Genomic DNA, 14600 nt, shown 5'->3' with positions numbered 1-14600 from the left:
TCCGAGAGGAAGTTACAGCTCTCTTGGCCAAGGGAGCTATAGAGAGGGTTCCAATATCAGAAGAAGGCAGTGGTTGTTATTCCCGCTACTTTCTGATTTCCAAGAAGAACAAATTCTAGACCCCTCCTAGCCCCCAATCTCTTCCTCAAGAAAGAGAAATTCAAAACATTCAGTTTGGCTCAGGTCTGGTCTTCCCTAGACCAAAGAGATTAGTTGGTAGTGTTGACTTGCAGTATGCGTATTTCCACGTCCCCATCCTGCCTGCCCAAAGGCGTTTCCTATGGTTCAAGGTAGGCCACAAGCACTTTCAGTTCACAGTGCTCCCCTTTGGCCTTACCGGGTGTTCACCAAGGTGATGGTGGTTGTTGAAGTTCATCTGTGCAGGTCAGGGGTTCCCATACCTTGACGACTGGCTGTTGAAGGCGTGCTCGCCCCAGGCTGTGGTCACCCACCTTCAGACTACCGCAGACCTCCTGCATTTGCCAGGGTTCTCTATAAACGTGTCTAAGCCCCCCTCTCAGGCACTCCCTTTCATTGGAGCTGTTCGGGACGTAGTGCAGTTTAATGCTTATCCTAGATGCAGTGAGTCCAGGATATTCAGTCTATGGTACCGATATTTCAGCCTGTATCCTGGATTTCAGTGAGGCTGACTCCGAGGCTGCTGGGCCTTATGACCTTCTGTATCCTGCTGATGAATCCTGCCAGAGGGCATATGCGGGCTCTTCAGTGGGACCTAAAGTTCAAGTGGACGCAGCATCCGGGGAATCTCTCCAACATGGTCAGGATCTTGGTGGGAACTGCAAAAGACCTGCAGTGGTGGCTGATGAACAGTGATTGGGTCAAAGGCAGTCTCCTCTCCCTTCCTCAACAGATGTGTGACTCCTGGGATGGTGTGGCTGACTGTGAGACAGGGAGTTAGGAGGACACTGGTCTCCTGCGGAATCTGGGCTCCACATCAACTTGCTTGAGCTCCGCACAATCCAGTTAGCATTGAAAGCATTTCTTCTCTCTGTCAAGGGAGATTTAGTGGACGTGTTCACGGACAACACCACCGCCATGTGGTACTGCAACACAAGCAAGGCGGGATGTTGTTGTGGACTCTACGTCAAGAGACCCTACCTTTCTGGACATGGCTGGGACACAGAACATAACCCTGGCGGTTCAACACCTGGCAGGTTCTCTGAATGCCAGGGCAGACTTACTCAGTGGCGGCTCCATTTGAAGGTGGCACAAGGGCTTTTTCAGGAGTGGGGAGAGCCTTGGTTAGATCTGTTTGCCTCCGAAGAGAACACTCAATATGTAGCAGTTTTGCGCGTTGGAGTTTCCAAGGCAGGTATCGCTCAGAGAAGCTTTTCGTCTTGAGCAGAGTTCAGGCCTCCTTTCTTCCATACTACTTACGCCCAGAGTTCTAAAGAAGATCAGGAACGATAGGGCACAAGTTATCCTTGTGGCTTCGGACTGGGCATGGAGTCTGATATCCCGAACTTCTGAAAATGAGCATCGATCCTCCGATCAGGCTGCCCCTTTGGGAGAATCTTCTGTTGCAGCAACAGGGAAGGGTCCTTTATTTGAATCTGTGAACTCTCTGCCTCCTTGCGTGGAGATTGAGCAGCAACAGTTGATAGCTTGTGGCCTTTCTCCTGAAATCTTCAACGTTATCTAGGAAGCCAGGTGCTCCTTCACTAAAACGGTATAGTCCTGCTGAAGGCAAAAATGTGTAAAATAGTGTAAAGAAAAGTCTATCAACTCTTTGTGTCTATCTCTCAGATATTATTCTCTTCATTCTTACCCTTGCTCAGCAGGGCTCTACTTTGGGCACTCTGAAGGGTTACCTTTCTGATCTGTCTGCTTTCTTGCGGCTGCCTGACCAACCCTCTTTATTTAAGTACCATGTTGTAAGTAGATCACTCAAAGGGCTTCTACATATGTTTCCCCATTTGGCCCTTTATCATGCCTCTGTGAGACCCGAACCTGATTCTCACTTACCTCATTTGTGCTCCCTTTGAGACGCTACACAATTTTCCCCTACGGCTGTTTACCATCAAGACAGCCTTTTTAGTGGCGATAACATCTGCCCGGAGGGTATGTGAGCTGCAGGCTTTATCATCCAAGCCTCCCTATGTTAATGTGTTTCAGGACAAAGTGGTGCTTTGCACTCGAGCCTCTTTATTCCTGAAAGTGTTGACCCCATTCAGTTTTGGACAGTATATCACCTTGCCCACCTTTTGTGCTCCTCCACATCCTGCTAAAGAAGGACCCAAAAAGAGGGTTGTTGTTCTACCTTGATCGCACAAAAGAGTTCTGGGTGGACTACCAACTCTTTGTGAGCTATGTAGAAGCTAATAAAGGTTGGGCAGTACAGAAACAAGCCTTTTCGTGCTGGGTTACTCTCTGTATCAAGGTCTGCTACACCCTGGCTAATAAGCTGCCTTCTGAGGGCTTGGGGGCCCTTTCCACCCGAGGAAAAGCGAAGACCATGGCATTAGCTCATGGAGTCCCAGTGCTGGATGTCTGCCAGGCAGCAATGTGGGCATCCCTGCACATGTTTGCCAAACGCTACTGCCTGAACCGTCAGGTCCATAGGGATGCGTATTTCACCCATTTGGTCCTGCAGGACTTTCTAGTTTAGGAAAATTTGTCCACAGCCCACCGCCAGGAGGATTTGGCTAAGGTATCTATTCAGAGGTAAAGAATCTGCAGCTAGAAGTCTCTATAAAATGAACAAGTTACTTACCTTCTGTAACGCATTATTTGGTAGAGAGAATGTCTAGCTGCAGATTCCTTACAGATCCACCCATGCTTCCATGCCCTGTAGACAGATATCAAGGGCTAGGTTTGTTCCCCTTTCATGGTCCTAGTTTGGACACACATTCGTCAGTTCACTTCATGACTATGTGCTTCTGCAGTGGAAAGCTGTGAAAAGTAACTGATGTTTGTGTGCCTGGGTGGCGCCTATTTAGGTGACCGCGACTTCACTTCCGACTATGACACGCGGAACTGATTGAAGCCACTTGACGGCATGTAGGGGTACGGCTCACACAAAAGTTTCTGTATCCAGTCTGACACTTGTGAAATTCAAAGGTAAGGAAGCTGCTACTATATATTGTCTCTACTATATAATGCGTTACCGAAGGTAAGTAACTTGTTCTTTATGACCTCACAATATTTATGCCAGTAAAAACTAGGATGTAATGACACAACATCATTAAGTAACAACACCTATTAGAACAAGGAATTATATTGTATCAACAGTGATGTCATTAATAATGTCAATGTGATATGTAATGTCGCCAGTGATGTGATCTGTTATATCATCAACTGGGTCATGAGTACTGCTTTTGGAGTGTGAGGAATGTTTTGCACTTAGACAAAGACAATGTCCTGCTTTGCTGACATCACATTTGCCAACTAAAAGTCATTTTGCATGAATCACTATCTCTCATGAAAGGCCTGCAGACGTTCCACTACATCACTCCAATTTTAATGTAACCACACTTGCTTCATCTTGCCTAACCGAGAACAGCTGTGTCACTTACAAGACTACCAGAATCCGAATCCTGCATCCCTGGCTAAGCGGTCATGTTGCACCAGAAGACTGAACTTTGCTGGATTGGAAAATATGAAAAAGGGGAGAAGTGGGCTACATCCCTGTCAAATGTCAGTGCCTGGAGCCAAAGCAACATCTCTTTTGTAGTAACAGTTCTGAAGTTAAAAGAAAAATCTGAAAACCCACCTGTTCAGTGAACAGTACATCACCACAATTTAGTACTTTCCATCAGTAACAACCATGTTCACTGTAAACAAGCACCTATCATTTTATCATCAGTGTCTTTTTTGTAAACGATCCTGCATCTTATGCCAGGGCACCCCACACTTGTGCACTGCTCTGTTGCTTCTTAGCAGGATCCTTGCTCAACATACCTACATACAAATATTTTAATGATTTATCTTTAGTTTATCCCAGACATATGAACATACTTCTGGGCGGACCAGCTAGTTTCTATAAATGACTGGGTGTCTGTAGATGTTGAATAGCCACCTTATAGAGTGGACAGAGTGGCAGTGGGGGACTGTGGATACTCTTCTGTTTTGTATATTAGAAAGCAGGAAGACAAGCTCCAAATCCACACACATCCAACAGTAAGGGCATAGAGGGAAGCCAGAAAATTCTTGGGGTGGGAGGGAAACTTACAAAAGTGACCCCACTCTGGACTAGCGACCAGCTAAGTGCCTCTGCAGTCTGAAGGGCTTCTATTATGGGGGCTAATCGATATTGATTGCCTGGGGTATATCTGGAGGGTTGGACCAGTTCTATCCTTGCGGGATCTACAGAGAAAGATTGCAATGGGAGACTCAGAACCGTGCAAGTATCTTCAATTTGGACACGCACTCAGATGCCACATAAGAGAAGGAGACCAATTTCCAGAATCAACCCCATTGGAGGACAGGCTATTGCTAGATCCTATGCCCCGAAAAGACAATTTCCCTGACCTACCAAAAACTAATGAATAATTTCCCTGATCCTGGGCACCTTCTCTGCGAGGCATGGGAGGAAGATATGGCCCTCATAAAAGACGACTGGCAGGAGGCCCTTCAGACCCCCAGAGAGGTGGTAAATTGGGCCCGTTCCTCCTAATACAACTTAGAATCCTACATAGATCATGTTACTCTAGATCCCTCCTACGTCACATGGGACAATGCGACACAAACCTATGTAAAAGGGGGGGTGGTATTGTGGAGTTCTTTTTTCCATATTCTCTGGAGCTGCCCTATAATCCAACAATTTTGGAAGCAGGCGGTGCAAATATTGGCCCAGGTGACAGGCCTGAACATACTACTAGATGCCAGATGGCTTGTGTTACACATAACAGGGGAGGAAACATGGTCTCAGCATCAGAAGATATGGTTGATGCTAGCAGCAGGAGTAGCTAAAAGGAACATCGCTAGGGTTTGGGGAGAGACCAGACCCCCGGAAATTCGGGACTGGAAAAACAACATGGATTGGTGTCAACAGGCAGAACAAGTGTTGTATCAGAGTTGGAGTTCTTCAAAAAAAAAAGGCAAAATCTGGATCCCATGGAGTGTGTCCAGAAACTTGTGAACGATTGACAATAGTGTGCAGAAGAACTGGGTGGACCCTGGCATATGTCTATGATGGGGAACAAATGTGTAAAAAGGACAGTACTAAATGGCAACATGTAATGTTGTTCTTGCAATTTTGCATGTGTAACAGACTGGCATATGGTATCTGTTCTCCTACTCTCTATTCCGCGTTTCTCATTTTGACCAAAGATTACAGTTTGTATCTTAAATATGTCAAATTGTCTGTACTGAGCAACTGTTTATTCAAATAAAAAGAATAATTGAAAAAAATCTTTAGTTTGAGATGTCTGTGAGTTCAAGGTTTTCTTTTATTTAAGCTGGAGAAGGAGTTAGGTAGATTTCAACATGGAGGAGGGGGTTACCTGAGAAAGTAGCACTTTTGCTATCATGAGATGAGGAGGACAGGAAAAGCGATATAGGTCAGACTGTAGATTTAATTCTTGCAAAGTCTCCCAGTGGTATGAAGCAAGAAGAGAAAATAGGTGGAAAGATCGGAGTCTGCTGGATATGAATCCATCCCGTTTATTTTCAAAGAGGATGAATTGACAAACCAGATACATTTTTCTTGGGTTCAGTTTTAAGTTGATGGTGGACATACAGTTCAGAATGGGTCTGAAATGGTCTTGAGCTGGTAAATGTCTGGAGGGGTGGAGATTTTTTTAATAGCCTTCCGCCATCTTCCATGCTGAGTTTAAAAATGTTTGGGACACAAAATGAATCCTGGGAATACTCTGGAGGAGATGGGTAGTTTTTGGCATGCACTCTGATGTTCTCATCAGGGCTCAATGTTGGCAGTTGGAGAGATATCGAATGAGCTATAGCATTTTGGTGTCTGGGAAATTTAGGTATGCCTCCAGTTGGTGGCTGAATGTTTGACCCCTTTTAAAAACAAAAACAAAAAAGTTATTATGAAGCCAATGGCCACCTAGCTTCAAAATTGCATCAATGAACAAAATCTCTATTGATGCTTCCATCATCGACTTGTAGTAAGGCCTCTTTGCTACACAAGGTATAGCCATCCTGTACACGGTGACTGATGCTTTCAACAAATTTGATATAGGATTATAGTCGTTTGATGCCTCTTGATCTCTTGCCAGCACTTGTTTTTGTTTTTTATTCTGGACACTACTCTTCACGAGAGAAACGATGGGAACGTCCTGGAGGTACTCTCCTCTTTCGTCTGGAAAATGTCACTTTGTCGAGATGACGGCCTACTCTGCCCTTTGAAATTAATTCTACTTTTTTGAGTGGCTCTTGCTGTTCAACCTTCATATGGAACCAGCGGAGTAAGAGCAAAACATTCCCCTCAATTCTACTATTGGGTGTTGTCCTGTGACGACATTCATCAACACAAGTCGTTCATTCAATTGGAAACTGAATGCCCTTCTTCTGTCTCAAGCTCAATCCCTCAAAGACCTTACCTAGTAAAATCTGGAGTCTATAGCTGACTCAACTCTTGCAGTTTAAAACTTGTTTCACAAAAGGCGTTCCTAGGGGTGTCTTCTCTACTTTAATGTACATAAACATACCCATGGGTTTTAATGGACACACCCATGCGATTCAAAATGCTCATACAAAACCACAGGTCCTGCTACCAATCACACATTTCACATGATCACATCCTTCAGTGCTCTGCTAATTATTCTTGTCCTTTGATGGTGGTGGCAAAGCCCACTTTGTTGGATACCCATATCTATCCTTGACCCTCTGAAAGCAATCTTTCATTCCTTGTACTGTCACAACTGAAAATAAATCATGTCCCTCTCATCAAATAATTGTCTTTTCTCTACTGTCTTCACCTTGATATGTGAATCTCCTTTAATATTTGCAGAAAAATTGACATAGCGCCCTATTTACAGCAGCACTTCTGTAACAAGAAACACTTCAACTTAGTTGATGTCTTGAACTCCTGATCAAACCTCTCCACTTTAAAGACACAGAGACTGCAACAATCAGGCAAGTCTTCTCTTTGGTCCAAGGTTGGGGAATTTTTCCCTATGGCTTCCACGTAATCTCTAACCTGTTAAACATCTGCCAAGCCACAAATCATTCATGGCCCTAAATCCCTCACTGACAAGATTGCCTTCTGAGCAGCTTCTTGCTCCTCTTTTCCGTCCTCCATTATTCTGTACAAGTCTCTGTTTTTAACGCCAGGTTTAAGTGTTATAAGTGTTATAATTAATTAAAACAGCTTTAAATTTTGGGCTGACTGTTGATATTGGCAATCCACCAGTTAAGTAAAACATTTGGTACTTACTACATGGTTAAATTGATAATCCGGTACAAATGACCCAGGTGTGGATTTTGTGCTGTGTGAGAAGAGCTGGTTAGGTGCCTGCAGTCAGAGAGGAACTGAGAGTTTAGCATCTTAAGCACAGGTAAATAAGCTCAGGAGTAGGCATTATGTCACATATTCTATTGCATGGAAGGAATTGAGCTTTTAGTTTAAGTGGCTTGAACCATAGTGTGGGACGGCAGTACGGCTAGGAGGACCTAGAACAGGCAGCTCGGGTTGTGCAGATGTTAACAGATTTTGATTAGATAAATATCAAAAACCTACATCCAGGTTTTGACAATCTATCAGAATAATACTTGACTGTACTACCTTTGTATTAACCTACATGTTGCTGCTCATCAAGGATATAAGCAGCTATTATGATTTGGGGACAACAACAGAATTGTAAAATGCGTTAAGAGATTTGACGGATAGAGCTACTAATGTTATAATGCCGCATTGGAAAGCAGCATAACGTCACGTTTAAAATACCATGATCACTTTTGGTCACCATAAAACAAAAAGTGCTTATAGGCTTGATATAATAAATGTAACAATCCTATGGTAAATCAGTATGTTACAGAATATTGCCAAACCATGGTTATGGTCTATAAAAAAAAGGTGGAAATTTATTCCAGTAGCTTTTTATGAAAGGTTCAGAGCAAATTAACAAACCAGAACAAAACCCTTATGGCAACAAACATAATACATTCTGTAAAAAAAAACAACAAAAAAAATGTCTGAAGTAGGAAGAATCTCAAGGGGATTTGAATGACATCAGTGAAGTTTCATGCATGCTATTCATAATTGAGTGAGTGTATTAGTGCCAGTTCACACATTGTCGCTGGTAGTGGGATGTGAAGTTCTCAATGCCCCTTCTGTGTTTTTTACTTATAGGATTTTTTCCATTGAGAAGAATATGGCCGTTGCCTGGGTTTATTTCTAATAGTTGTAGTTTAATTGTTGTACTACACGTTTTGCGATGTTTCCAATGCTTTTAGTTACTGATGATTGTGGGTAATCTGGTTGTTCTTCAGACTGTAACTTTCTGCCAGTTAAAAGAAGCTCTCGAGGTTGACTGGAGCAGTGACAAGTCGAAAGCGTCTCTGAAGAGAACACCTGCCGACTACTTCCTGCTTCAAGGTAAAAACAATCCTGTCAGCAATGCACAGAATCTATTTTCAATAAAATAAAGTGTCGTGGTTGAAATCTTCTGTGAGCCGCTAACTGAAACTCATACTTCCAGCAATAGTGACGTGCACTTAGATCTGGAAACATCTGAAGCAACATTACCACCACAAAAGCTATTAAGTAAACCAAGCCACTTATTCTGTGGTTCTTTGTACAGCGATTATCCTAACCCTCTATACACCTGGACCTCGCATTGTGAAAGTGATGGTTGTCCTCAGGCATGTCGGTGTTTTGTTTTTAGAATATTTTTATGACGGTGATATAGTCACATAAATATCGCGAATCATCTCTCTGTCTTTTGTTGTTTTGTGCTAGTCTTTTTAATCGCCATTAGCTGTTTTTTTTTCCTTGTAATGTCCTGTACAGTTAAGAAACTCAGACTATTCAGTATGCTACTTCTGATTCATTGACTTTGCTGTTCTTGTGTTTGTTTCACCTGGAGTATTTAGGTTTTATCCTTGTTTTTGATTGGTTCAGTGTATGTACCCTTTCACGGCTGCCATCAGGGGCATTTTTGTGTGTTTTTTTTCAACCCAGTCATTTTTTATTTAGTACTGCATGGGAGTGCGTGTCCTACTCCTTTCTGTCAATTTCTCCTCCCCAATCATCTCAACACCTTAAGTTCATCATTTTAATATCCGTCCAACAGTAAGCCCTGTGCACGCTGCGTTGCGCTTACTATTTGCCCACCCCCACCTTTCTCTCCATTCTTGCTGCCCCTCTCCCGCCATTAATCACTATTGGCTTTGCCAAGACCAGTTGCTTTTAAAATTGCACCAAGTGTAATGCACAAACAGGGGGCAGCACTGCATATCAAACGTGCAATGATTAAATAACTGGTTACCCGAAAGCGGGTTATATGACTCCCTTTGAATTACTACACTAATTTGGAATACATGAACATTAGCTGAAGTGAGTTAATCATAACAACAGCACTCACACTTATGAGTCACACGTAAAGTTTTTTATGTAGAGCCTGTTTGGCGAAAAACATTAAGGCATGTAACTGAAAACTGGCCCAGTGCAAGTGAGTTGCCACCTTAGAGACTAAAGTGTGAACCAACTCAGAAAATAAAAATATTTGCTGTAACAGCTTTGCATTAGTCACAGTATTTCATTGGCCATACAAGCTATTTATAAAGCATTTTATGTACAACTTATATCTGTGCGTTCCTGTAGGAAAGTACCATCTTGCCTGGGATGTTACCCCCATATTTCACTGTATATATGTTGTTTTAGTTGTATGTGTCACTAGGACCCTGCCAGCCAGAGCCCCAGTGCTCATAAGTGTGCCCTGTATGTGTTAACTGTATTATGACTAACTGTCTCACTGAGGCTCTGCTAAGCAGAACCTCAGTGGTTATGCTCTCTCATTTCTTTCCAAATTGTCACTAACAGGCTAGTGACCAATTTTACCAATTTACATTGGCATACTGGAACACCCTTATAATTCCCTAGTATATGGTACTGAGGTACCCAGGGTATTGGGGTTCCAGGAGATCCCTATGGGCTGCAGCATTTCTTTTGCCACCCATAGGGAGCTCTGACAATTCTTACACAGGCCTGCCACTGCAGCCTGAGTGAAATAACGTTCACGTTATTTCACAGCCATTTTACACTGCACTTAAGTAACTTATAAGTCACCTATATGTCTAACCTTTACCTGGTAAAGGTTGGGTGCTAAGTTACTTAGTGTGTGGGCACCCTGGCACTAGCCAAGGTGCCCCCACATTGTTCAGGGCCAATGCCCCGGACTTTGTGAGTGCGGGGACACCATTGCATGCGTGCACTACATATAGGTCACTACCTATGTGTAGCTTCACAATGGTAACTCCGAATATGGCCATGTAACATGTCTATGATCATGGAATTGCCCCCTCAATGCCATCCTGGCATTGTTGGCACAATCCCATGATCCCACTGGCCTCTAGCACAGACCCGGGTACTGCCAAACTGCCTATTCAGGGGTTTCACTGCAGCTGCTGCTGCTGCCAACCCCTCAGACAGGTTTCTGCCCTCCTGGGGTCCAGCCAGGCTTGGCCCAGGAAGACAGAACAAAGGACTTCCTCAGAGAGAGGGTGTTACACCCTCTCCCTTTGGAATAAGGTGTCAGGGCTGGGGAGGAGTAGCCTCCCCAACCTCTGGAAATGCTTTGATGGGCACAGATGGTGCCCATCTCTGCATAAGCCAGTTTGCACCTGTTCAGGGATCCCCCAGCCCTGCTCTGGTGCGAAACTGGACAAAGGAAAGGGGAGTGACCACTCCCCTGACCTGCACCTCCCCTGGGAGGTGCCCAGAGCTCCTCCAGTGTGCTCCAGACCTCTGCCATCTTGGAAACAGAGGTGCTGCTGGCACACTGGACTGCTCTGAGTGGCCAGGGCCAGCAGGTGACGTCAGAGACTCCTTCTGATAGGCTCCTTCAGGTGTTGCTAGCCTATCCTCTCTCCTAAGTAGCCAAACCCTCTTTTCTGGCTATTTAGGGTCTCTGCTTTGGGGAATTCTTTAGATAACGAATGCAAGAGCTCATCCGAGTTCCTCTGCATCTCTCTCTTCACCTTCTGCCAAGGAATCGACTGCTGACCGCGCTGGAAGCCTGCAAAACTGCAACAAAGTAGCAACGACGACTACTGCGACACTGTAACGCTGATCCAGCCGTCTTCTCGACTGTTTTCCTGGTGGTGCATGCTGTGGGGGTAGTCTGCCTCCTCTCTGCACTAGAAGCTCTGAAGAAATCTCCTGTGGGTCGACTGAATCGTCCCCCTGCAACCGCAAGCACCAAAGAACTGCATCACCGGTCCTCTGGGTCTCCTCTCAGCACAACGAGCGAGGTCCCTTGAACTCAGCAACTCTGTCCAAGTGACTCCCACAGTCCAGTGACTCTTTAGTCCAAGTTTGGGGAAGGTAAGTCCTTGCCTCCCCACGCCAGACTGCATTGCTGGGAACCGCGTGTTTTGCAGCTACTCCGGCTCCTGTGCACTCCACGAAGAATTTCCTTTGTGCACAGCCAAGCCTGGGTCCACGGCACTCTAACCTGCATTGCACGACCTCCTGAGTTGTCCTCCGGCGGCGTGGGACTCTCTTGTGCAACTTCGGGTGAGCACCGTTTCACTCCACTTTGTAGTGCCTATTCTGGCACTTCTGCGGGTGCTGCCTGCTTCTGAGAGGGCTCCTTGTCTTGCTGGGCGCCCCCTCTGTCCCCTGATGCAATTGGCGACATCCTGGTCCCTCCTGGACCACAGCAGCATCCAAAAACCCTAACCGTAAGCTTTGCAGCTAGCATGGCTTGTTTGCGGTCTTTCTGCGGGAAAACACTTCTGCACGACTCTTCACGACGTGGGACATCTATCCTCCAAAGGGGAAGTTTCTAGCCCTTGTCGTTCTTGCAGAATCCTCAGCTTCTACTGTCCAGTAGCAGCTTTTTTGCACCCACAGCTGGCATTTCTTGGGCATCTGCCCACTCTCGACTTGATCGTGACTTTTGGACTTGGTCCCCTTGTTCCACAGGTACCCTCGTCTGGAAATCCATCATTGTTGCATTGCTGGTTTTGGTCTTTCCTGCAGAATTCCCCTATCACAACTTCTGTGCTCTTTGGGGAACTTTAGTGCACTTTGCACTCACTTTTCAGGGTCTTGGGGTGGGCTATTTTTTTAACCCTCACTGTTTTCTTACAGTCCCAGCGACCCTCTACAAGGTCACATAGGTTTGGGGTCCATTCGTGGTTCGCATTCCACTTTTGGAGTATATGGTTTGTGTTGCCCCTATCCCTATGTGTCCCCATTGCATCCTATTGTAACTATACATTGCTTGCACTGTTTTCTATTACTATACTGCTTATTTTTGGTATTGTGTACATATATCTTGTGTATATTTGCTATCCTCATACTGAGGCTACTCACTGAGATACTTTGGCATATTGTCATAAAAATAAAGTACCTTTATTTTTAGTATATCTGTGTATTGTGTTTTCTTATGATATTGTGCATATGACACTAGTGGTACTGTAGGAGCTTCACTCGTCTCCTAGTTCAGCCTAAGCTGCTCTGCTAAGCTACCATTATCTATCAGCCTAAGCTGCTAGACACCCTATACACTAATAAGGGATACCTGGGCCTGGTGCAAGGTGTAAGTACCCCTTGGTACTCACTACAAGCCAGTCCAGCCTCCTACAGTTCCTTATTGTGATTAAATAATTTGAGCTAAAAGTCCTGTATTTTTAAAATTGCTCTGGCATTTTCAAAGTGAATAGCTGTGAATAACCATAATGGAATTTTGTTTTATTTTTTCCCAAGATGACTGCTATGTTGTCTGACCTGTGTGACACAACATGACTAGTCGCAAAGCAGAAGCTATGTCATAAGTGTATTTTTGTACCACCAAGATGGTGCCATGCTGTGTGATGCAATGTGATGTGACTCAATGTGGCAGTCGTCTTGGAAGTGTTTTGTTATACTGCTGAGATGGCTGTTATGTTGCATGGCACAATGAGGTACGAAACAACATGACAGCCATATTGGATGTACAAAAATAACAAACCAAAATGGTTGATTCTGATGGATACAACTACCTGTGGATTCCTCACCTAATGAATTCTCCCATGGCGCCAGCATTCGACGGAAATCTTCTTCCTAGTCTCTGCACGTCGACGAGGACGTCACTCTAGCCCACGCGACGCCGTCTGACGTCATACAGGCAATAAGAGGTCCTCGACGACGTGCCGACGTCAGTTCCCTTTTTTCCGTGCATTCGAAACGGTTATCTTCGAGGGAGCAACTGTTACTTTTGTGGTTACAGTGTATTTTTGCTGCGTAGTCTTTCGCTGTGGTAATAATGTTGCAGAGAAAGTCTGGATTCAAGCCTTGTCGTGAGTGTGGAGGCAAGATGTCAGTGACGGATCCTCATTCCGACTGCCTTTGGTGTTTGAGCTCCGACCACGACGTCTCGACTTGTGATTCATGCCAGCACATGAATCCAATGGCCCTCAAGGAACGTGAGGCGAAGCTGTTTATGGCGAAATCGAAAAAAGAAAAGCATCACAAGAAGTCTTCTTCGCCAAGACATCGGCGTCATCGAGACTCCCGGCGCCGTAGAGAATCTTGGCGTCATTCAAGCAAGGAGACTCGTTCCAGGTCTTCGGATCGGCGCCGAAGGACATGGGAGATCAGTCCCACGGTTACGCCGCATCCTTCGAGGCCGTTGCCCTCCCCGGCGTCTCCGACTTCAGCTGGACAGGCGTCGGTGATTGAGGTATTGGAGCCTCAGGTGTTATCTCCGGCGTCGCAGACGTCGAGGCCGGCGTCGGGGTCGCCTCCGAGACAGGCACCCCAGTATCCGGCTTTTCCCACCCCTGGAGCCGATAGTTCCGCATTCTTGAATGCGATGTATGCCATCTTCCAACAGATGGCTCCAGGGGGTGCTCCGGCTGGGCCTTTGGCCTTTTCTTTGGGTGATCCTGCGCCTCTTCGGCCGGCACCCTTTATGCCCTTTCTCCCTTTTGGGAACGTGGGCTCGGCGCCGGTGGCCGCTCCGGTGGCTTCAGAGGGATTGGCCCCGGGGATTTCCATCCCGTCGACGTCGGGATTTCGGCCTGTGACTCCGGTGGGTCCATCTGCTTCGACTGCTCTTTCGTCGGCGCCAAAGTTACCTGTGGCGCCGGACGCGGCGTCGGTGGCTTCTGAAGATCGGCGCCGATCTTCGACTTCGGCGGAGGCATTGTCGACTCCACGTATTGAGCAACGGCTTCATTCGAGGAGACGTGCTCTACGTGTATTAGAGGAGCAGGAGTACCAACGAGCCCTGGAGGAAGGAGAGCTAGAGGACTCGGGTGATGGGCTGCGTGGTCTGGAGTCGGCCAGTGGGCTGGACACTTCCCCTGAGTGGGATCTTTCGTCCCCGGGAGAATATACTGAGGAGGCTGCTTCCTTTCACGCAGTGGTACGGAAGGCAGCTAGTTTTTTGGACCTGCCTTTGCCGGTGGTGGAGGCAAAACAAAACCTTCTAACAGAGGTGCTACATCCGGCCTCAGCTGCGGCG

The 14600-nt window shown here is 45.8% G+C and overlaps 1 protein-coding gene across 1 annotated transcript in view; it reads left to right on the top strand.

Annotated features, from left to right (window-relative positions):
• The window catches only part of SAE1 (SUMO1 activating enzyme subunit 1), a 405755-nt gene that overhangs the window by 161955 nt on the left and 229200 nt on the right, over nt 1-14600 (top strand). Inside the window, exon 6 of the mRNA XM_069207582.1 lies at nt 8416-8521. Within this exon, the coding sequence (XP_069063683.1) occupies nt 8416-8521 (106 nt within the window). The remainder of the gene's footprint in view (nt 1-8415; nt 8522-14600) is intronic.

This window comes from Pleurodeles waltl, chromosome 9 (genome assembly GCF_031143425.1).
Source record: "Pleurodeles waltl isolate 20211129_DDA chromosome 9, aPleWal1.hap1.20221129, whole genome shotgun sequence".
NCBI lineage: Eukaryota > Metazoa > Chordata > Amphibia > Caudata > Salamandridae > Pleurodeles > Pleurodeles waltl.
The sequence above is the reverse complement of the archived record's forward strand: the minus strand, read 5'-3'. Positions and strand labels throughout refer to the sequence as shown.